Source organism: Gnatocerus cornutus, chromosome 1 (genome assembly GCF_029298725.1).
Source record: "Gnatocerus cornutus isolate USDA-ARS CGAHR chromosome 1, icGnaCorn1.1, whole genome shotgun sequence".
Lineage (NCBI taxonomy): Eukaryota > Metazoa > Arthropoda > Insecta > Coleoptera > Tenebrionidae > Gnatocerus > Gnatocerus cornutus.
The window spans coordinates 13646124-13670953 of NC_142233.1; the positions used below are offsets into that span (position 1 = coordinate 13646124).

Consider the following 24830-nt stretch of genomic DNA (forward strand, 5'->3'; position numbering starts at 1 on the left):
ATGCTTCTAGATTTGTCTGCTATATTCATTCATATATGTTACCTATTCTTTGTTGTTTTTCGTCTGTTTTAGAGTTCCTCTCGTTTCTTTAGTTCCTTTGGTTTCTTAAGTTCCTTTAATTCGTTTTGTTCCTTTAGTTTCTCTAGTTCGTCTAGTTTCTTTCGTTTTCTAATTTTTTTACTGTCTTTACTTTTAGTGTTTCTTTTACCAATTTTATAGAACTTTTACAATTTTTTTATGGATATTTTTTAAGTTTGTAGACTCTTTAATTATTTAACTTTCATTTCTCAAATTTTCTATGTTTCTTTTTGTATTTCTTATCTTTTGTGGAGGTTTTTTTAGGTTTCACTAATTTCTTAATTCTATTAATTAATTTCTTATTTCTATTAAAAAAATACTTGACTAGAATAAACATTGAAGGAGTCACACAAAAAAATCAAACAATTTTTAAAAAATATGCAAATACTTAAACCTCATTTTTCCTGCAGAGACTTTTTCAATTTTTCAATGCTGATTTTTGAAAACCAACTATTTGTGCGGAATATCAAACAAAAACTGTTACTAAAGTGTGGGGGCATCATTAACAAACTTATTTTTGTTCTTTTTACTGCAGGTTAGAAAGTATTTTACTATTAGTATCAAGCTTCAGGTGCTGATGGCGCCATATATCAAACTAAATTGACATGTATCCACCACAGACTTCTAATTTATCCATTTCAAAATCCACTGTTTTGTAAATAGGTAAAATCTCTGCAGAAAAAATGAAGCATAGATTATCTTAATTTCTTGAATTCTTGAGATTTCCCAATTTTCTTGCATCTTTTCTTAAATTTCAAAGAATCAAAACGAGGTAGTCAGGAATCCACAAAGAGAAAATCTTGTTTTTGCACCCAAGTCAAAAACTAGTTTTGACAAAACGCGGAAAAATGTCAATACACATCATTTTAATATGCAAAATTAATAATTTTATTAAATTTAAATAACAAAATTTCAACCATACAGAGAAACATTATTTGCAGTCGACCAGCAAACTGCCAAAATTTTAGCTCCTAGCACAAACATTAGCTACCACAAAACTTGCTTACAATTACGTTTCTAGCACACATTTTGTACATTTAGAATCTTCCTCCAAAACTCCATTCTTTCGGATTCTGGATCAACTCCAGCACTCAACTCTTCTCCGATATCTATATAGTTTAAACTCTCTTCGGTAACTTGCTTCCACTGGACACTAACAAACGGCGTCTCTTCTTCCGGATTTGGATCACCACGCTTCGCGAAGTTTGTCCAAAACTCAACAAACCGTTTTATTGCAATATCTTCAGCACTTCCTGGTTCGATATGTGGGGTAAGTAGGTTCTTGAAGAGGTATCCCAAGTCGTCGGCGTGGCAAACACCTAAAACGGAAGTAGTTAAATTGAACTGTATAATCCGAACTTTACCTGGATTTTTTATATTGTAAATGTTCTTCAGCATGTTTAAACCGGACTCTGCAGATATCCTGTACAAGAAAATCGGCTCCTTTGAAGTCTCCTTGTGGTAATGTATCGTGCGCAACAGTTCTCGCAAGAAAAAGTTGTCCGTCTCCAGCTAAAACTCGTGTAATTTATACAATTTTTTCCACGTTGTCACCTCACCAAATAGTAACTCTCCTTGTTTTCAGTGGTGGGCTCTTCATCCCCATAATAAAACTTCTTAATTTCCTGAGCGAGCTCTTTGGAAGTGTCCGAACCAGGCGGCAAATTCAAAAAATGAGGAACACTGAGCTCGAAGTCAGTGATGGGTTTGAACGGTTTTGGCTTCTGAATTATCTCCCCCAAAATCCCTTCTTTGCTGGTAAAACCAATGAGAATGGGCACGTGGTTGTACCTCCCTGACTTAACAATTTCCAGAGGATCTTCAGTTAAAAAGGCATCGTCTGATGGTTTTTCAATCACCGGACCATGAGGTCTCACCCTATTCGCTATAAACGGCTAGAAAAATTTCTTTCAAAATAGTACCTCGGGCTCAGCTGTGGTACTCACATCGTAAACTTTTTCCACGCTCTTGTACAACTCGTCTGGAGGAAGCTCTTGTAGGATCTTCAGAAGCGTGCGTTCGTCCGAAGTGTCTAAGCCTAGAACTTCTGATAGTTCCTGGGCGTAGTTTCTACCGTGGGCCCAGATGTTAAGGGCGCAACCGCTTTGGAGGATGGCTTTGTGGAAGAGGCCTTTGGCTTTGGGAGAGAGAATCATGTAGTGACAGGCTGCCGCGCCAGCGCTTTCGCCGAAAATTGTAACGTTTTTGGGGTCCCCGGAAAATTCCGAGATGTTTTCTTGGATCCATTTTAGGGCCATCACCATGTCTTTGAGACCGGCGTTGCCTGGAATGTTTAGTTCGGGGTCTTGGAAATTGAGGAAACCTGAAAAAAATAAAAAAGAGGCTTGTTAAAATCGAATTTAAAAAAATGGAAGAGTCAAAAATTTCTATTTTTTTATAAAATTTTGTGAATTTGGCAATTTGGGAGTTATTGGAACGAAATTTTCATATATTACGACTTTTGACACAGTTTTTAACCATGTCAAATTTAAAAATTTTAGGACAAGAAAAAAATTTTTTTTTAAATCTTTAGAACTGAAATCCAAAATTTTCAATTAAGTTTCGTAACTCAGGTAGTTTCGGCGCTAATGCAACGAAATTTAGTAGCAGTACTACATTTAGTCTCTTCGTCTTCTGTGCTCAATTGCAAACTTGTAGGGCCAAAGAAATTAACTTAATTTAGTTTGTTGGAAAAACCGCCAAATTTAAAAAATTGAAATAAAACCCTGTAAATTTGTCAATTTTTAAGTTATTGCAACGAAATTTTCACATTTTACTATTTTTTACATACTTTTTGACCTTGTCAAATTTTAAAATTTTATGACCAAAAGAAAGAAATAAAAAGTATATATTTGGAACTAACCAAAACAGTTTCAAAATTTAATATAAAACCATGTAAATTTTGCAATTATGAAGTTATTGGAACGAAGTTTTCACATATTCGGACTTATGACATACTCTTTAATTATGTCAAATTTTAAAATTTTAGGACCAGAGGAAAAAAAACTTTTCTATTTTTTTTTTATAAAATTCTGTACCTAAATTTGGCAATTTTGGAGTTATTGGAACGAAATTTTCACATATTACGACTTTTTCATTATGTCAAATTTAAAAAAAATTAGGACAAGAAGAAAAAATTTTAAAAATGTTTATTAGGGCTAACAAAAAAATCCAAAATTCTTCTATTAAGTTGCGTAATTCAGGTAGTTTCAGCGCTAATGCAATGAAATTTGGTAGCAGTACTACATTTAATCTGTTTATCTACTGTGCCCAAAAGCAAACTTGTAGGCCAAAAAAAAATAAATTTTAAAAATTTTGTCTGTAGGAAGAACCGCCAAATTACAAAAATTTGGAATAAAACCCTGTAAATTTGTTAATTTTGTTATAATTGCATGAAAATTTTAGTATTTTTGACAAACTCTTTGACAATGTCAAATTTCAAAATTGTAAGGATAGATGAAAGAATTTTAAAAAATGTATCTTAGGGGTTAAATAAATAATTCCAAAGTTTTTTGTTAAGTTCCGTAACTCTGTTAGTTTTTGTGTAGTAGCCATAAAATTTAGTAGCAGTACTACATTTAATCTGTTCTTTTACTATGCCCAATTGTAAAATTATAAGACCAAATAGGTGAATTTTTAAAGTTCAGTTTTTAAGATAAACCGGCAAATTTCAATTTTTTTTATAAAACCCTGTAAATATGGTCACTGGAACAAAATTTTGACAAGTTACTTGTTTTGACATACTTTTTATCTGTGCTAAATTTGAAAATTTTAGGAAAAGGAAAAAAATGTAATTTTTTTAGCAGCGAACAAAAAAAAAATCCAAAATTTTCTCTTAAGTTCCATAACTCTGGTAGTTTTGGTGCTATTGCAGTGGAACTTAGTTGCAGTAATACATTTAATCTGTTTATTGATTAGTTCCAATTGGAAGCTTGTAGGTCAAATGGGTGAATTTTAAAAATTCGGTATTTTAGATGAACAGCCACATTACAAAATTTATTATAAAACCCTGTAAATATGACAATTTCTGAGCAATAGAAATAAAATTTTGACACGTTACTACACTTGACATACTCTTTATGTGTGTCAAATTTCAAAATTTTAAAACAAGAAGAATAAATCTAAAACAGTAAATTTTTGGGGCTAACCCTAAAAGTTTCAAATTTTAATATAAAGCCTGTAAATCTGGCACGTTCTAGTGAATCTAATGAAATTGAGACACTTTACTACATTAGACATACTCTTTATATGTGTCAAATTTCAAAATTTTAGGAAAGAAAAAATAATCTAAAAAGGTAAATCTTTGGGGCTAACCAAAAAATTTAATATAAAAGCCTGTAAATCTGGCAATTTCAGAGTATGTAATTGTAATAAAATTTTGACACCTTATTACATCTGACATACTCTTTTTGTGTGTCAAATTTGACAAGAAGAAAGAATCTAAAAAGGTTCATTTTTAGAGCTAACCAAAACAATTTCAAAATGTAATATAAAACTTTGTGAATTTTGCAATTTTGGACTTATTGCAACGACATTTGAGATTTTACTACTTTTGTCATACAGTTTATTTGCGTCAAATTTCAAAATTTTAGAACAAGAAAAAAAATGTATTAAAATTTTTCTTTACGACTATCCAAAAAATTTCAAATTTTTCTATGAAGTTCCGTAACTCAAGTAGTTTTGGTGCAATTGCAATGAAGTTTAGTAGCAGTGCTGCTTTTAGTCTGTTCATTTATTCTGTCCAATTTAAAACTTGGAGGAACAAATAAGTGAATAACTCTTTATTTGTGCCAAACATACTTTAAGGATAAAAAAAAAAAAAATTAAAAATGTAAAAATTTCTTAAGAGCTAACCAAAACCATTCAAAATTTTCTATTAGGTTCGTTAACTTAGTTTAAATTGTTTTTAAATGCTGTAACTATGATACTTTGACAGCTCTTTTAATAAGATTTAGAGACGTTACTATTTTCAACCCACTCATTACTCAGCCAAATTACAAAATTTTAGGATAAGAAAAAAAAATCACAAATTTTATTCTTAAGATTAAACAAAAATTATGTATTAAAATAATTTTTTTTTCAGTAAATCCTGCAATTTTGAGAGTTTTAAAAAATTGTATTTTACGTCACAATACGAATTTTAGTCAAATCAAAGCAATTAAAAATTGTTTATATCCTTGAAAATAAATTATTCTTGTATATTAATTAATGACGGATTTTATAAGTAAACAAGATGATTTATTTACAAAAATGGATCATAAGCGTCAGTTGAAAAACGTCATTATGACGAGGTCGTAGACATTACGTGTTACGTACAATATTTTATCTACGATCATTTACCGCTTCTCATGTATAATTGACAATATTTACCTAAAATCCCCGTACGATAATTTATCGTAACCAACACGATATCTTTCGTCATTAAAAACTCCGGGCCGTAAACCTCCGTACTCCCGGATCCAGAAGTGAAACCACCTCCATGAATCCATACCATCACAGGTTTTAAAGCCTTGTTGATTTTGTTTATAGGTAACTACAAAAAAGAATGTGATTTTTTTTTATTTAGTGAGAAACTTACGTCTCGTGTGTAAACATTTAGAGTTAAACAATTTTCACTTCCAATTATTGTCCTCAAAACTGTATGTCTCGAAAGGCAATCATCTCCTTCATGAGTGGCATCCCGAATTCCTGTCCAAGGTTCCACTGGTTGTGGAGACTTTAGAAAGAAATAAACAATTTAAACTAAATTTCTTGTTGAAAAATAAATATTTACCTTGAATCTTAGAGGTCCGAAGGGCGGTTTCGCATAGGGGATTCCCTGGAAGCTGTAGAAAAGTTCGTTGTTGAAGTTTCGTCCAGTTTTCCCGCGGAGTTTGCCTTTGGCGGTTGTTACAACTGGGTCTTCGGTTTTTGTAATCTTTTTGTAAAAGTTTATTGCTCGTCGATGCCCAGGGAAATAATGACGAATCACAGTCAAAAAAAGAATTCTGGAATGGATAAAAGTGTGTTAAAACTTGAAAAGGTGATTTTTAAAAATTCAGTCTTTAGGATGAACCGTGAAATTTCAAAATTTAATATAAACTCTTGTAACTCTGACAATTTTCTAGTTATTGAGTCTGCCAAATTTCAACTTTTTACAATAGAAAAAAACAATTTAAAAAATGTTTTCTCTAACGTTGAGAAAAAATTTCCAAAATTTTAGATTGAATTCTGTAACTCTGGTACTATTTGGGCTATTTCAATGAAATTAAGAGGCATGACTATTTTTGATCTATTTATGAATTGTACCAATTTACAAGATTTTAGAACACAGAAGAGGACTTTTAACAATTTTAATCTTCATGTAGAATTAAATTTATTATGACTTCTTAACTTCTTATAAATTGTGCCAAATTACAACATTTTACGACAAAAAAAAAACAATTTTAACAAAATGTCTTTCTAGGGTTAATTTTTTTTTAAATTTACCATGAAATCCTGTAACTCTGGTACTTTTTGCGCTATTACAATGGAATTTAGAGCCAAGCTTACTTTTGTTCCACTTATTAATTGAACTAAATTACAAAATTTGAGAAGAAGAGGAATTTAACAATTTAAATCTTTATGTAGAACTCAAAATTTCGAAAAAATTCTCTTCTCTAGCGCTGACAAAAAATTTTCGAAATTTTATGTACAAAAAATTTCCGAAATTTTATGTCAACTCTGGTACTTTTTGTGTTATTACAATGAAATTTAGAGACGACATGACTACTTTTAATTCACTACTGATCTGTATCGACTTACAAAATTTTATGAACACAAAAGACCAATTTTCCAAATTTTTATATTCAACTATAGTCGGAATTTTATAACTTTGGTTTAACCCCGCCCACATGAACAAATGACGATTTGAATTTGTCGAATCAAGAAATGGCTAGCCTCCTTTACTCAACATAATCAAAAATTTGACGGCTCAAGTGTCACATATGTCAAGAAGATTTGCGGTTTTGCCAGAATTCAATTAATCGTGAAAGTTTTGTCGATTTTGATGGTGTTTCATCTTCTAATGTGTGGACATTTCTACCCCGACTTTTAGCAAATATTGACGAACTATCAAAATTTTGCAGAGTGAATCAGACTTCCAGCTAAAATTCAATTGGCCCAAAAGGTAGGCGGAGTTAAACCAAAGTTACAAAATTCTGACTATAACAAAAAATCTTCAAAATTTGTTCAACAAAATAAAAATTCTTTGTTAGAAAAAAAATGCGAGTAAAGTCCACTTAAGTTGTAATTACAACTACAATTTGATGAATTCGTGCGTTTTCCAATTTATCTATAACATTTCAAGTGTTACTGTTATCTCTATCTCTATCAGGTTATTACACAGAATCGGAATTATTCCACATTTCGCAGTTTATTCATTATTCCTGGAGGTCAAGTATGACTGATATTGATAAGACTAATAATTATGTTTAGTCTTGAAAAACAAAAATTGATAAAAAATCGATCACTAGAATTCCGGTATGCAACAGTGGATAATAATAATAATTATAAAAAGTCAGAAAAACAGTACTTAACGGGTGGTACAATAAAAACGGAAATTTCCAGCCATTTCGCTAAGCGTGGTGATAAAGAAGTATGTTTTATATCTAGGTACTTAAAAGAAAGGAATTAATTATTGAATGGTGTTTGGAATTTTCCCTATCATAGTGGAAAGAAACATTTTTTCAGATTGAAAAAAAATAAAAAAATACCTGTCAATGATCTACATTTTTGAGAATTGGTACATTTAGTACTAAAAGTAAGCAGAGTAAGATCTTCAAATTTTGTTTCTATAACTTCATAAATAACAGATTTATAGAGTGTTGAAGCAATTTTTGTAATTTTGATCAATTCGCCAAATAAAAATTAAAAAAAAAAAAAATCTCAATAGACAATTTTTTTAAAAAATTTAGTTCTGAAAGTAAGAAGAGTCATATCCACAAATTTTATTTCTGTGACTCCATAAATAACAGATTGACAGTGTGAAAAAACATTTTCTAAATTTTGATAAATTCGTCTCAAAAAAAATTCAAAAAATAGTTCTTAAAGACCAAAATTTTTAAAAATTAGTATATTTAGTACCGAGAGAAAAAGATCTAATATCCACAAATTTTGTTCCTGTAACCTCATAAATAATCGATCTACAGAGTGATTAAACCAATTTTGCAAATTTTGATCCTCACGCTAAATAATATTTTCAAAAAAATAGTTCTCAAAAATCCAAATTCTTGAAAATTGGTACAATTAGCACTGAGAAAAAACTGTTGGATATCCACAAATTTTGTTCCTGTAATTTCATAAATGACAGATTTACAGAGAGATCGAACAAATTTTGCAAATTTTGATCGACACGCAAAATAAAAATTTCAAAAAAATTGTTCCTAACGATCTAAATTTTTGAATATTGGTACATTTATTACTGAGTGAAAGAAGTGTGATATCCACCAATTTTGTTCCTGTAACTTCATAAATAACTGATCCACAAACTGATTAAATAAATTTTGCAAATTTTGGACAAGCCAAATAAAATTTTCCAAAAAAATAGTTCTCAATGATCTAAACTCTTAAGAATTGCTACATTTAGTACATAAAGTAAAAACAGTTATATCCACAAATATTCTTTAATAAAATGATTTAACAAGTATTGAAAATTTTGATCGACACGCTAAATAAAAATTTCAAAAAAATTGTTTTCAACGATCTAAAATTTTGAAAATTGATGCATTTGGTACTTAAAATAAAAAGAGTAATATCCACAAATATTGTTTCTGTAGATTCATAACTAACAGATTTACAGAGAGATGAAGCAATTTTTGTAATTTTGATCGATTCGCCAAATAAAAATTTCAAAAATATAATTTTTAATGATCTAAATTTTTGAAAATTGATACATTTAACACTGAGAAAGAAAAGTTTAATCTCCACAAATTTTCTTCCTGTAACTTTCTAAATAACTGATCCACAGAGTGATTAAACAAATATTACAAATTTTGATCGACACGCCAAATGAAAATTTCAAAAAAAATGTTCTCAACAATATAATTTTTTAAAAATTGGAACATTTAATACTGAGAATAAGAAGAGTAATATCCACAAATATTGTTTCTGTGAATTCGTAACTAACAGATTTACAGAGAGATGAAGCAATTTTTGTAATTTTGATCGATTCGCCAAATAAAAATTTCAAAAATATAATTTTTAATGATCTAAATTTTTGAAAATTGATACATTTAACACTGAGAAAGAAAAGTTTAATCTCCACAAATTTTCTTCCTGTAACTTTCTAAATAACTGATCCACAGAGTGATTTAACAAATATTACAAATTTTGATCGACACGCCAAATGAAAATTTCAAAAAAAATGTTCTCAACAATATAATTTTTTAAAAATTGGAACATTTAGTACTGAGAATAAGAAGAGTAATATCCACAAATATTGTTTCTGTGAATTCATAACTAACAGATTTATAGAGAGATGAAGTAATTTTTGTAATTTTGATCGATTCGCCAAATAAAAATTTCAAAAATATAATTTTTAATGATCTAAATTTTTGAAAATTGATACATTTAACACTGAGAAAGAAAAGTTTAATCTCCACAAATTTTCTTCCTGTAACTTTCTAAATAACTGATCCACAGAGTGATTAAACAAATATTACAAATTTTGATCGACACGCCAAATGAAAATTTCAAAAAAAATGTTCTCAACAATATAATTTTTTAAAAATTGGAACATTTAATACTGAGAATAAGAAGAGTAATATCCACAAATATTGTTTCTGTGAATTCGTAACTAACAGATTTACAGAGAGATGAAGCAATTTTTGTAATTTTGATCGATTCGCCAAATAAAAATTTCAAAAATATAATTTTTAATGATCTAAATTTTTGAAAATTGATACATTTAACACTGAGAAAGAAAAGTTTAATCTCCACAAATTTTCTTCCTGTAACTTTCTAAATAACTGATCCACAGAGTGATTTAACAAATATTACAAATTTTGATCGACACGCCAAATGAAAATTTCAAAAAAAATGTTCTCAACAATATAATTTTTTAAAAATTGGAACATTTAGTACTGAGAATAAGAAGAGTAATATCCACAAATATTGTTTCTGTGAATTCATAACTAACAGATTTATAGAGAGATGAAGTAATTTTTGTAATTTTGATCGATTCGCCAAATAAAAATTTCAAAAATATAATTTTTAATGATCTAAATTTTTGAAAATTGATACATTTAACACTGAGAAAGAAAAGTTTAATCTCCACAAATTTTCTTCCTGTAACTTTCTAAATAACTGATCCACAGAGTGATTAAACAAATATTACAAATTTTGATCGACACGCCAAATGAAAATTTCAAAAAAAATGTTCTCAACAATATAATTTTTTAAAAATTGGAACATTTAATACTGAGAATAAGAAGAGTAATATCCACAAATATTGTTTCTGTGAATTCATAACTAACAGATTTATAGAGAGATGAAGTAATTTTTGTAATTTTGATAGATTCGCCAAATAAAAATTTCAAAAATATAATTTTTAATGATCAAAATTTTTGAAAATTGATACATTTAACACTGAGAAACAAAAGTTTAATCTCCACAAATTTTCTTTCTGTAACTTTCTAAATAACTGATCCACAGAGTGATTAAACAGATATTGCAAATTTTGATCGACACGCCAAATGAAAATTTCAAAAAAAAATTTCTCAACAAACTAAATTTTTAAAAATTGGAACATTTAGTACTGAGAATAAGAAGAGTAATATCCACAAATATTGTTTCTGTGAATTCATAACTAACAGATTTACAGAGAGATGAAGCAATTTTTGTAATTTTGATCGATTCGCCAAATAAAAATTTCAAAAATATAATTTTTAATGATCTAAATTTTTGAAAATTGATACATTTAACACTGAGAAAGAAAAGTTTAATCTCCACAAATTTTCTTCCTGTAATTTTCTAAATAACTGATCTACAGAGTGATTAAACAAATATTTAAATTTTGATCAACACGCCAAATGAAAATTTCAAAAAAAATGTTCTCAACGATCTAAATTTTTAAAAATTGGAACATTTAATACTGAGAATAAGAAGAGTAATATCCACAAATATTGTTTCTGTGAATTCATAACTAACAGATTTATAGAGAGATGAAGCAATTTTTGTAATTTTGATCGATTCGCCAAATAAAAATTTCAAAAAAATAGTTTTTATTGATCTAAATTTTTGAAAATCGGTACATGTAGCACTGAGAAAAAGAAGTGTAATATCCACAAATTTTGTTCTTGTAACTTCATAAATAACTGATCAACAGAGTGATTAAACAATTTTGCAAATTTTGATTGACAAGCCAAATGAAAATTTCCAAAAAATTGTTTTCAACGATCTAAATTTATAAAAATTGGTACATTTAAGGGTAAGAAGAGTAATAAGTAATAAGTAAAAAAATTAAAGAAAACTGTATTCCGAACATTTTCTCGCGTTTTAACAATACCGAGATTAATTCAAGCGGTATTAAATCGTTAAATTACCATTTCCTCTAGTAAGCAGAAGTATGATTTAAAATTTTCCTATCTCTATGATGAAATTCACAACGATTCTATTATAAGGATGTACCTAATTATCTCCGCCAATAATGACATTGCTAAGTTGATTGTAGCCTAGTCTAGACGCTCTATTCTATCATTATTAACTTTACAAAAACATAATTGAATGTTACCGAAAATGTGAGCCTTTATTTTGTCCATTTGTGAATCCTTGAATTTGAAGGCTCATTATTATGAAAACAATGCCCTGATACAATTAAACCAAAATTAATTTTTAATTCACGATAAAGAAGTGGAATTTAAATACAGTGGCAATGTATTTTGAATACAATTAATTTGAATGCCTCATTGACGCAGACAAACTCCTCCTTTTACACGTGCTCATGGGCAATCGGAAAATTATTGAGGCTCTCGCACTCATTCGGATAAAACCGCATCAAAATTCAACTCAAGAATTTCGTGCAGTAATGTCTAAGCAGGATACAATTTATTCGATTTCTGTGGCCTTGCCCCACAACCTGTCATGCTCCTTTCTGTATGATAAATTCAAGCATGCGATCCTGATAATGATCAGCAAAGTACCGCTTATAATAATTAAAAAAAGCAGTTTTGAATGACAGCAGGATGAGAAATCATACTAACTTTACAAGGTATATGTTTTTGGCAAGTATCTTCCACATCGTATTGATTTTATCCAAACTCATAGAAACCACTCTCTTTATCACAATTTTAATCACATAATCTTCGCATTATATCACAACACACATTGCAAACCATGTGCGTTATTATATAGGCGTGAGCAATGTGAGCATCGACCGTACAGACGTATGCGTCGTGATCCTAGCAGGAAAGAGAGGTGCACAATAATTTCAGCAGGAAGGGGCAGACTTGGAGGATAGGCAACCAAGTGTGCGTGCGCTGCAGGAGGCGCAGGGCAGAGGAAAAATTTAGTTTTCTATTAGTATTCTAATTTCTAGAATCTGTTTTTTATAACGTAGTTTTAATTCATATTAAAAATCCAGGTCCTAATAAAAAAATTAGATTTTTAGCTCACTGCGCCGTTCTTTTTTAACGATTTTGGAGACAAGTATGAAGTCACTAGATCAGATTTTTTTTTGGTTTTTTAAATTGTTTTGACCAAAAACATAGTGTGGTCTACACGTCCGAAAATGTTTTTGGAAATGTTCGTGTTTCTACCACTTGCCTCCACCTTGTCTTTGGAAATTCAATCAAACATCCAAAATAGTATTTTCCGCTCTTGTGATCCAAATAATTATTTTGACCTATTTTTGAAATTAAAATTCCGAAAATTTGGTTTTTCTATCAGATATCTTTTTAACAATCAATACATTCGTTGAATGTGTGTTTCTTAAATTTTATTTATCTTGAGCCAAAATTTCACAAAATCCAGGTTTTGATAAAAATATTTTTTTTTTCCTTATTCGCGAAGTAATTTTTTTTTAAATTAGTTTTTTCTGTCTGACTGGTTTGAAATTTAGTACACTCAATAAAAAGGTCAATTAAAGTAAATTTTCCAAATTTTATTTCGATATAGCGAAAGTTACCCGAAATCCAGGGTTTGATAAAAATCATTGAATTTTTTTGGCTTATTTTCGAAATAAAAATTTATCAATTTTGTTTTTTTGATCCGATATATTTTCTAAATTGGCACAATTAATAAAAAGGTTGAATATAGTAAGTTCCTCAAATTTTATTTCTCTAAAGCCAAAATTAATCAAAATCCAGGTTTTGATAAAAATAGTGCTATTTTATGGCTAATTTTCGAACAATTTTTTTTAACTTTGTTTCTTTTATTCGATATTTTTGTAACTTGGCACAATCAATAAAAAGATAAAAAAGTTAAATAAAGTGAGTTCCTCAAATTTTATTTACCCAGAGCAAAAAATTTCCAAATTCCAGGTCCCGATTGGGTCATTCTCGAAATAATTTTTTTTTTAATTTGTCTTGTCTATCTGATAAGTTTGTAACTTAGTACACTTAATAAAGAGGTCAGTTAATGTGAATTTTCCGAATTTTATTTTAATAGAGCGAAAATAATTTCCCAAAATTCAGGTTTTGATAAAAAATATTGTATCTTTTTAGGTCATTTTCGAAATAATTTTTTTTACTTTGTTTCTTTTATCTGATAAATTTGAAACTTGGCACAATCAATAAAAAAGTTAAATAGAGTTAGTTTCTCAAATTTCATTCCCTAGAGCCAAAAGTATTCGCAATCTGAATCACTACAAAAAATATTAAATTATGGCTTATTCTCCAAATGAAAATTTCTAAAATTTGTTTTTTTTTTGTTCAATATGTTTGAAACTTATAACACTAATTAGGAAGATCAAATAAAGTGAATTATCCGAATTTTATTTCCATAGAGCGAGAATTATCCAAAATTTAGGTTTTTATAAAAAGTATTGCATTTTGTGACTTATTTTCAAAATAAATAAAAATTTCTAAACTTTGTTGATATGTTTGTAACTTGGCACATTAAATAAAAATGTTAAATAGAGTGAGCTCTTAAAATTTTATTTTTCTATAACCAAAATTATCCAAAATCCAGGTTGTGATAAAAAATAAGTATTGATTTTTTGGCTCAATCTCGAAATAAAAATTTCTAATGTTTGTAACTTAGTACACTCAATAAAACGGCTAAAGAAAGTAAAGTTTCTGAATTTCATTTCTATAGAGCGAAAATTACACAAAATTTAGGTTTTGTTAAAAAATGTTGCATTTTTTTGGCTTAATTTCGAAATAAAAATTTGTTTGCTTCTTTTATTCGAAATCTTTAAAACGTGGTGCAATCAATAAAAAAGTTAAATGGAGTGAGTTTCTTCAAATTCATTTCCTTAGAGCCAAAATTATGCAAAATTCAGGTGCCGATAAAAAGTACTCCTATTAGATTTTTTGGCTTTTTCTTAAAATGGAAATTTTTAAATTTTGCTTTTTTTGTTTGAATGTCTTCGTAACTTTGCACACTTAATAAAATGAGTTTTATAAATTCCATATTGATTAACGAAAATTCAAGTTTTAGCTCATTCTCAAAATAATTTTTTTTTAATTTTTTTTTTTGTCTGATAGGTTTGTAACTTAGTACACTTAATAAAAAGGTCAAACAACGGAAATTCGCCGAATTTCATTTCCATAGAGCGAGAATTACCCAAAATTTGGTTTTGATAAAGAATATTGCATTTTTTTGGCTTAATTTTGAAATAAAAATTCCTAAATTTTGTTTCTTCTGCAATATATCTGTAATAAATAAAAATAATGTAATAATTAAAAAAGTTGAGTAGAGTCCTAAGTTTAATTTTCCAAAAGTAAAAATTATCCAAAATCTATGTGATAACAAAAAATATTAACTTTATTGCCACAGTCTCGAAAAAAAATCTATGTTTTTCTGTCTGATGTGATTGTAACTTTGTACACTCAATATAAAGGTCAAATAAAGTGAATTTCCCGAACTTCATTTACATGGAGTCAAAATTACCCAAAATTCAAGTTAGTTGATAAAAATGCATAATAATTTTTGGCTCATTATCGAATTTCCAAAATTTTCATATTTTTTGCACGACAGGTGGGTAGCTGCAATCACCATTGCATTTAAATTTATTTCACGACATTTGTTGCTAAGTTATAGACTTGGCATTGGAGTATTCGAATAATGAATTATGTTTAATAAAAGTTTTATTTCTTTTAACTCCGCTTTTACATTTGTCATCGTTATAAACACTTTTTGACGTACAATTTCATGAAAGTTTTATGTAATGGAAGGTAAGTGAAGTGACTAAAACAGCAAAACAAAACAGATTATAAAAAAATATATCTTTCTGAAGTAACAGAGAACAGAGAAAGACGAATAAAAATGTCGAAAAAGACTAAAGAAAAGTCGAACTTTCTTCTAACTTTTTAAGTTATTTTTAATGACTAGTAACTACTTTATAGACCTTTAAAAGTGATGGCTTGATTACTATTGTATTAAGTGTGATAAGCGTTATCTCTACTTTTATTGACCTTCAACTATGATACAGCAAATTTACCAGTGTCAGTGCGGCGAGAAACCTCAAAATGTCTCAACCTCTCGTCTCCACGCAACAAGGAAAATTATCCGGAAAATCCTTAACGAACCTCGACGGGAAAACTTTTTACAGTTTCCAAGGAATTCCGTACGCTAAACCTCCAATTGGTGAGCTCCGATTTAAGGTAATTTCCCACAATTCCTCCATCGCAATAAATTTGAAATGAACAGGCACCACAACCTCCGGAGCCATGGCAAGGAGTCCGCGACGCCACTCAAGAAGGCAGCGAGTGCTACTCCAAGCACATGGTCTTCGACCATGTAATCGGCTCTGAAGACTGTTTGTCCCTCAATGTCTACACACACAGCACTGAAACAAAGAGTTTGAAGCCGGTGATGGTGTGGATCCACGGTGGTGCCTTCGCCAAAGGATCAAACAAAACGGATATCTATGGACCTGAGTACCTAATGACCGAGGATGTTGTTTTGGTGACGATCAATTATCGTCTTGGGATCCTCGGGTTTCTACACCTGGAGGACCCATCGCTGGAAGTCCCCGGGAACGCGGCGATGAAAGACATGGTGATGGCGCTGAAGTGGGTGCAGAACAACATCAAAAATTTTGGGGGCGATGCCAACAACGTTACGGTTTTTGGGGAGAGTGCGGGGGGAGCCTCCGTGCATTATCTCGTCTTGTCACCTTTAGCCAAAGGTAATAACTTTGTTATCTTATCAGTATGACTTGGCGTTATTTTCAACAGGACTCTTCCACAGAGCGATTGCCCAAAGTGGTTGCGCTCTCAACCCTTTCGCAAGAGGAAGATCTGATATCGTCCAACACCTCGCTTCAATTTTGAAGTTGAAAAGTCCCACTGAGAAGGAGGTTCTTCAAGTGCTCAAAGCCTTACCCGTCAACGAACTCTTCGAACTATCTGAAGAAGTTGCCAAAGTGAGTTTCTTGCCTAAAATATGTATTGGTAATAATACGACCTTCTAGTCTTGTTCTCTTTCAAATAATTCTCAAGGACGCCTCCCGTATGGACCCATGATTGAAAAACCGTCCCCAGGGGCGTTTCTATCTGAAGATCCCATCAATGTTGTCAAATCTGGAAATTATAATCATGTGCCGATGGTGTTTGGGTACACAACAAAAGAAGGAATGCTCATCGAGATCAAAATAAGGCCTCTCAAACCTACGATGCCTAAAGACTTCGAAGCGCTTCTTCCTTCGGATTTGAAAGTGGTACGTGGTTCTGAGGAGTCGAAAAACATTGCCAACAAGATCAAAGAGTTCTACTACGGAGAAGAAGGTTCTGAAGATGATATTGATCGTTTTTACAATGTAAGTATAGACTGAGCAGTTTGAAATAAGTTGGTAGCACTGTTAATTTTGTGATTTTAGATACACACCGATAACTACTTTTTTAGGGATATTTGGTTTTCTGCTCAACATCACGCTGTTACTTGCAAGTCTCCGGTTTATTTGTACCGAATGTCTGTAGACACAAGTTTGAATGTGTTTAAGAAACTGGGACAGATTACTAACCCAGGTAATGTCTTCTTCTTTCGCTACTTCTTCTTCATATCTTTCCACTTCTTCTTTCTTTTACTCATTTTCTCATTTTTTTTTACCTCTTTGCCTTTTTACTCTTCTTCCTCTTCTTTGTTTTCTTCTTTTTATTCTTAACAGTGTTCTGCAGTGTTAATAATCTAATTACTTTTTTCTTCAGGTGTGTCCCATGGTGATGACATTGGTTATCTCTTTAAAACCAATGTGTCCCCTCCACTTCAAGAAAACAGTCTGGAAAAGCTGTCGGTGAGACGCTTTGTTAAATTCTGGACGAGTTTTGCGAAATCTGGAAATCCAAATTTGAAAGACGCCACTATTCCTGAGTGGAAGCCAGTTGAAAAAAATAAAACCAATTTTATCGATATTGGGAGTGAGATAACCGCCGGTGTGGATCCTGAGCCTGAAAGGATTCAATTTTGGAAGGACATTTATAAAGTGAATCCTTTGTTTGCCTTATAAGAGTTTCAGGAAGTCAGTATCGAACACAATCATGTATTATATCGATTTTTGTTTAATAAAGTTTTGTTTAGTATGTGGAGTCTGTTTCTCAAAACTATTTTTAAACTAATAAATTCGGGACTAAAATTTTTCGACTCAAATTTATTTTGATCGATATCTAGCTATTTGAACATAAGTTCTTGGTGCTCATTTTACGCAGAATTGAAATTTGTTCTTACATTTCTTGTATGTCAAGATATAAGAAAATTAGAGGCGATTACAGTCCTTGGATAGTTTCTAAATTTTAATTTCAAAATTCTTGATGCTTTATATCGACGGATCTACGACAGACAGAAAAATGCAGTTTTGCCATTGGTTTTCCAGCACTTTTGTTCCTAAGAATCCGATCTTACTTAATTCAAATTAAAAATTGTTGTCTTTTAAAAAAAATTTTTGACTAAATAAAAAAACCCTAAAAGCATACACTAGTGCTCAAAAGTATTTGCCCACTTGAAAATATTATTAATTCTTTTGCGATTTCGCGGTTATTTCTGCTGATTCTGTGGTAAGTGATAATCATTGCACCCGTTTTCACACCTAACTTAACTTTCTTCATCATTTTTGTACAAAACTGTAACTAATTTTTTGAGAAAAAACTATAAACTTCCGCAACCACAAATTAAAGAAGTTTTGTTGTCAAAGACCTTCACGATATTAAAAAAACGGTAAACGTCAATCAACACTTTCGTTTTTGCATTTATAGGCTGATGGATTGTGGAAATAAATGAAACGATAACTTTTTAAAAAAATTTAAAAGTACATTAAAAAATAAAAAAAAATTATATTTTCTACAACATCAAAAAAAGAAAAAAATTGCTGTTAGCATCAATGAAGTATACATATAAACATGAAACGCCAAACAAAAGCTAAAAAAAGAAATTATTTTGAAGTTATTTAAAAAAAATGTTGATGGGCAAATACTTTTGAGCGGGAGTGTATTTTGGTCAATTTCTAGTTTACTTATGAAGCAAACTTAAGGTATTGGTGCTCATTTTACGCAAAATTTTATGCAGAATCTAAAACTGTTCTAAATATACCCGTAAGACAAAAAATTAGTAAATCAAGACCGATTGAAATGTCAGATTGCTGCCAAAGTCAAAATTTTTTTGTGCGACAAATATTTAAGTTATTTGAGCTTATTTAAGGTATAATTTTACACAGAATCAAAAATCGTTTTCACTTTTCCCGTATGTCAACAAATAACATAATTAGAACCAATTGAAGTTTCAACAAGTGAATTTTTAGTCTCGAAACCTATTTCTTTGAAACTAGGGCAGATGGAAAATTGCAGTTGCTATCAAAGTTTGATCTAATTATACCAACTCAAAAAATCAATAAAAAAATTTAAATTTCTAATTTTTTGACTGCCCTTTGTAAACTAATTGACTGTTCGATCTGAGATTTAACCAATTGATAGATTTCAGGCTGCTCTTTCGATCAATACATAACCCACGATTATTAAAGAATGATTTTGGCCTAAACAATCTTCTAAAACCGCCCCAAAAAAAAACTTGAAAAAAGTTTTTGGTCAACAGTTAGAGTATTTCTTAAAACAAACTTAAGTTATTGGTGCTGATTTTAGGCAGATTTTCAGCGGAACTTAAAACTGTGGTTAATATTTTTGTACGTCTAAACATAACTCAATTAGAAGCGATTGAAAATTCTAGTTGTCGACCAAAGGCAAAAATTTTGTAGCTCTGGAATATTCGGTGCTCCATATCTCCGAAACTATGACAGAGAGAAAGATGCCGATTTTACCAACGTTTGTTTCAAACTTCTTTTGTTCTTAATCTAGTCTTACTTTTTCAAATTTGATTTAAAAAAAAATATAATTACACAAATCTATTTTGATCGATAGCTCCCTTATTTGTGAGGCAAGCTTGAGTTATTAGCATTTATTTTACGCAAAATATTTCGGAGAATCTAAAACCGTGCTCACTTTTGTCGTGCGTCAACAAGTAACTAAATTAGAAGCGAATTAATTTAATAATAGCAACTAAATTAGAAGTTTTAGATAGAGAATTTTGACTTTTGGAATTTTTGATGCCCCATGTTTCGGAACTACGACAGAAGAAAAATGCAGTTTTGCTATTGTTTTTCTAGCACTTTTGCTGCTAAGAATCCGATCTGACTTATTTCAAATTAAAAATTGTTTTTTTTTCGAAAAATTTTTTGATTATATCAAAAAAAACTTTAAACGCATATTTTGGTCAATTTCTAGTTTACTTGTGAAGCAATTTTACGCAGAATGTAAAACTGTTCTAAATATACCCGTACTTCAAAAAATCAATAAATTAAGAGCGATTGAAATATCGGATTGCTGCCAAGGTCAATTTTTTTTACCCAAATTTATTTAGATCGATATCTAGCTTATTTGTGGGGCAAATATTTAAGTTATTTGAGCTTACAGAATCAAAAATCGTTTTCACTTTTCCCGTATGTCAACAAATAACATAATTAGAATCAATTGAAGTTTCAACAAGTGAATTTTTAGTTTAAAAAATTTCGATGCCCTATTTCTTTGGAACTAGGGCAGATGGAAAATAGCAGTTGCTATCAAAATTTTTTTGCATTTTTTTTGCAAAAAATTCGATCTTATTATACCAATTTAAAAAATCAATGAAACAAATTGAATTTCTAATTTTTTGACGGCCTTTTGTAAACTAGTTTACCGATCTGAGATTTGACCAATTGATAGATTTCAAGCTGCTCTTTCAATTAATGCAAATTATTATAGACGATTTTGCCCTAAAAAAACTTCTAAAAATGCCCCGAAAAAAACCTTGAAAAAAGGTTTTGTTTAACAGTTGAGTATTTCTTAAGACAAACTTAAGTTATTGGTGCTCATTTTAAGCAGAATTTCAAGCAGGACTTAAAACTGTGGTAAATATTTTCGTACGTCTAAACATAACTCAATTAGAAGCGATTGAAAATTCGAGTCGTCGACCAAGGGCAAAAATTTTGAAGCTCTGTTGCTCCATATCTCCGGAACTATGACAGAGAGAAAGATGCCGATTTTACCAACGTTTGTCTTACACTTCTGTTGTTCCTAATCCGGTCTTACTTTTTTCAAAATTGATTTTTCTAAAATTTGATTTTTTTGAAAAAAAATTTTTTTGACACAAATCTATTTTGATCGATAGCTATCTTATTTGTGAGGCAAACTTGAATTATTAGCATTTATTTTACGCAAAATATTTCGCAGAATCCAAAACTGTGTTCACTTTTGACGCGCGTCAACAAATAACTAAATTAATTTAATAATAACAACTAAATTAGAAGTTTTATATAGAAAATTTTGACTTTTGGAATTTTCGATGCCCCATGTTTCGGAACTACGACAGATAGAAAAAATCGTTTTTTGCTTTTTTTCTCGCATCTTTGTTGCTAAGAATCCGATCTAACTTATCTCTTGGCTTGTTAATAAATTTCTAGCTGGAGTTTTTTTTGATTTACCTAAAGTCCATTTGAATAAATTTGGCCGCAAGATTTAACTCAGTATGCTATGGACCAAAATTGCCAGACTGACAGATTTAAGTGGCAAAAATATTATATTCTACTTATTTCTATAACTTATTTATTTTAGTCCTTTAAGATCATCTGAATTTTTTAATTTTTTGAGATTCCTTCGATTCTGTAGATTTTTTATTTTTTTCCCGCTGGTTGGTATATTTCATTAAGTTAGGGTTGTTTGAATTTTCTAGTCTAAAACACAACTCACGACATAAAAACAAATTTATTTTTGCTTTAATTGCAACCACTAAAATTGTAACATATTACAGTACTTAACATTCTTAAATTAATTCAACGAACACAATAAGCAATTAACTTTCATCATAAATCGAGTCCCAAAACTGCATGCGCCTATTGTCTGGATTACTCTCCATTTTCAGTTCTCTCCCCAAATCTAAATAGTGATCCTCTTCATTATCAACTGGCTTCCACACCACATTATTTAACAAAGAATCATTTTCATGAGGAGTCGGATTACCAGTCTTGGCAAAATTGGTCCACAGCCTCACAAACCTCCTGACTGACGTCTCCTCAATAGTCCCTGGTTTTAATTGTGGGCTAAGAAACGTTTTGAACAAGTAGCCAAGATCGTCTCCGTGACAAACACCACTTATCGACGCCAGTGGTAGACACCTCGACATTTTCATGAAGAAGTCCTTCCTTTTACCTTCTCCAGCCTTGAAGGCAAGATAAAAGAAGAAGAAAAGTACAGGGATGCACTTTACTGTAGTAATTGTTTTGTGGAAATTCATGGGGGTTACTAGCGACATCCTGTATAAATATATGGGGGCGATACTGTGGGCCTTTTGGTATTTGACGCATCTGTGGATACCATGCACGAAGAGGTTGTCGCTCTTCATCTGCCAATGTGATGGTTTAGACTAGTTCAAACTGAAATTAGAAGAGACGTACCAAATAAGTACCCTCCAAGTTTTGTAGGGAAGGTTGATGGTCACCAAAGTAAAACTTCTGTATTCTGTTGGCCACCTCCTTCGACTCCTCGGATCCTTTCGGTAGTTTCAAGTCGAAGTGAATTTCATTCTCGAAGTCACTGGTTAGTTTGGCTCCGGGTTGTATTCTTCGCACTCCTTCAAAGAAGATTCCTTCTTTGGAAGTGTACCCTATAATCAACGGTACTTCATTGAAAGTTCCAGCTTTTAGAATGTCAATAGGGTCCTCGGTCAAGAAAGCTGGCTCGTTAGAGGGCTTCTCCACAACAGGCGCATAGGGTCTTATCATATTCGCGTTCAAAACCTGTAATTTCCAGTTAGAAGAGTTTTGCGCGGTGGTACCGAAACCTACATCCGGAGCTTTATGTTGTGCTTTGACGAGTTTTTTAGCAGGAGTCCTCATGAGGTGGTCTAGAATCTTCTTCTCGTCTATCTCGTTGAAACCTAAGGCATCGGCGATGATTCTCCCGTTGGAACACCCCCTGGCCCAAGGGTTCAAAGAGCAACCACTCTGCGCTATGGCTTTATGGAAAAGTCCTTTGGCTAAAGGTGACACGTAAAGGTAATGGACCGAGGAACCTCCAGAGCTCATGCCAAAGATGGTTACGTTGCCTCGGTCACCATTAAACTGTCTGATGTTTTTTTGAACCCATTTCAAGGCCAGTACCATGTCTTTAAACCCCGCGTTACCCGGAACTTCCAGAGACGGATCGTCCAGACAGAGAAATCCTACAAAGGCACAACAAATTTACGTCTTTTTTACATTAGCAACTTACCCAAGACCCCCAGGCGATAGTTGATGATCACCAATACGATATCCTCCGTCATTAAGTACTCGGGGCCGAAGAGTTCGTTTTTGTTTGATCCGAAAAAATACGCACCACTGTGAATCCATACCATCACGGGTTTAAGACATTGGCAATGTTTCTCTGGTAACCGGCGAGTGAAAACGTTCAAATTTAAACACTTTTCTTCGTTTCCTGCGTAGTAGCGGAAGAATAAGTGGAGAGAGGGGCATTCTAGGCCTTCTTTGGTGGCGTCGAGGATTCCTTTCCATGGCTCTGCTGGTTGGGGTGCCTAAAAACAATTAACAGTTTTGACGTTTGAATCTGAGAGATTAATTAATCGAAGTATCTAAAGAAACTCACCTTAAATCTCAGTTTTCCTACAGGAGGTTTCCCATATGGTATTCCCAGAAAACTGTAAAAAATGCCACCACGATAGTTCCTAGAAATTTTCCCTTTTATCAGTCCTTCTTGTATTTCCACAAGAGGAGCTGGTACTTTTTGGGTTCGCTGTAGACCCTCCGCTAGCGTCAGCGGTGTGCTTGCACTCAGAGTAATACTGCAGGAAAATTGCATAAAGTTTTCCCCATTTTTGGAAATTATTATTTCTATTTTTAGGAAGGTGAAGCAAATTTGTTCGATAATTAAAGTGGATGAAGTTTACAGATAGCATTAAACTAAATGAAAAATACCTTAAAGATTTTGCTTGCATTTCTTGATAAAGCGTCCAAAAACTAAATTTGTAACTTTTAGAAGAAAAGACGTTGAACTTGAAGACAGAGCTACTAAAGAGTGTCAGGCTTGTCAAAAGAGGTAAATTACAGTTTTGCCAAGCATACGAATATGAAGGAAAGATCTGACAACATTTTGACGTACCTCTTACTTTTAATATATTTTTTAACGTGTGGTTACCAAGTTACACGTTTTAATCCACGCAATTTGGATATCAAAAAAATCGAGAATAGGAGAAAAATGTAAAAAAGATTCTTTTTTCGGTATATTGTGGCTGAAATAAATAACATGAAATAAAAATGTCTAAAAATTCTGTTTCTTGTTCTAAAATTCTGGTATTTAGTGCAGTCAAATATCAAGTCAAATGTAGTTAAATCTGCAAATTGCACTGTTTTGAAGCTAAAACTATCAAAATTACAAAAATCTGTCGAAATTTTTGAAAGATTTAATTTGCTTCGAAAAGAGGTTATAATTTTATTTTTAGCTCTAACATTTTAAAATTTTGCATAGTTGATAAATCGACCAAAGTTAGTAAAACCTCAAAATTTTATTGTTTCTGAATTGAAGCTGCCACAGTTGCGGAATTAAATAGAAAGTGGCAGTATTTTTAGTTTGAATTCAAGAGAAAAATTAAAAAAAATGTTTTTATTATTTTATAAAATTTTGAAAATTAATACGCTTGATCATCAAATTAAAAATAGTAAAATCTGAAATACTTTTTGTTTTGAGATTAAAATTGTAACAAATTTTAAGCAATATTCGAAAAAATTTGGTAATTTTAAGCAATATTCGAAAAAAATTGGTTAGTTTCAATGTAAAATGTTTTAAAAATTTAATTTTGTAGGATTAAAACCGTTAAAGTTATGGAAAAATGTGGAAATTTTGGGTTTGTTTTTAAAATGACATTTTCCAAAAATTCTGTTTTTTATTCTAAAATTTTGAAATTTAGTGTAGTTGATAATAAACATGTCAAAAACACAAAAATTGCCAGTTTACATTGTTTTGAAACAAAAAATGTCAAAAATAAAGAAATTTAGAAAAAAAATTGAAAAGGTAGGTTTCGATTTATAGAAAAATGTTTAAAAATAGTCTATTTTTGGCTCTAAC

General features: G+C 30.9%; 2 protein-coding genes and 1 pseudogene across 2 annotated transcripts; 1 reads left to right on the forward strand and 2 right to left on the reverse strand.

Annotated features, from left to right (window-relative positions):
- Nucleotides 1-942: 942 nt before the first annotated feature.
- LOC148180427 (esterase B1-like) lies at nucleotides 943-12489 on the reverse strand. The gene is made up of 8 exons (XM_088044346.1): nucleotides 12297-12489; nucleotides 5852-6065; nucleotides 5657-5794; nucleotides 5449-5611; nucleotides 2025-2401; nucleotides 1638-1973; nucleotides 1443-1590; nucleotides 943-1397 (listed from the first exon to the last, which is right to left on the reverse strand). The coding sequence occupies exons 1-8, from the start codon at nucleotides 12356-12358 to the stop codon at nucleotides 1096-1098; spliced, it is 1740 nt and encodes a 579-aa protein (XP_087900472.1). The 5' UTR covers nucleotides 12359-12489; the 3' UTR covers nucleotides 943-1095.
- A 3185-nt stretch (nucleotides 12490-15674) lies between these two features.
- On the forward strand, nucleotides 15675-17777 carry LOC148180428 (juvenile hormone esterase-like). Its single transcript, XM_088044167.1, has 6 exons — nucleotides 15675-15860; nucleotides 15907-16387; nucleotides 16437-16624; nucleotides 16673-17017; nucleotides 17078-17225; nucleotides 17406-17777. The coding sequence occupies exons 1-6, from the start codon at nucleotides 15726-15728 to the stop codon at nucleotides 17702-17704; spliced, it is 1596 nt and encodes a 531-aa protein (XP_087900293.1). The 5' UTR covers nucleotides 15675-15725; the 3' UTR covers nucleotides 17705-17777.
- Nucleotides 17778-21537: 3760 nt separating this feature from the next.
- On the reverse strand, nucleotides 21538-23573 carry LOC148180429 (juvenile hormone esterase-like; annotated as a pseudogene).
- Nucleotides 23574-24830: the final 1257 nt, after the last annotated feature.

Bases quoted from the DNA above. Each gene is read 5' to 3' on its own strand.
- LOC148180427 (XM_088044346.1), bottom strand. From the start codon at position 12,358: ATGAGTTTGGATAAAATCAATACGATGTGGAAGATACTTGCCAAAAAC. The intron at 2,402-5,448 runs GTAAATATTGTC...TATTTTTTTCAG, and splicing joins TTATCGTACGGGGATTTTAG to GTTTCCTCAATTTCCAAGAC. The intron at 1,974-2,024 runs GTGAGTACCACA...AAATTTTTCTAG, and splicing joins GCGTGGAAAAAGTTTACGAT to CCGTTTATAGCGAATAGGGT.
- LOC148180428 (XM_088044167.1), top strand. From the start codon at position 15,726: ATGTCTCAACCTCTCGTCTCCACGCAACAAGGAAAATTATCCGGAAAA. The intron at 15,861-15,906 runs GTAATTTCCCAC...TGAAATGAACAG, and splicing joins TTGGTGAGCTCCGATTTAAG to GCACCACAACCTCCGGAGCC. The intron at 17,018-17,077 runs GTAAGTATAGAC...TTGTGATTTTAG, and splicing joins ATATTGATCGTTTTTACAAT to ATACACACCGATAACTACTT.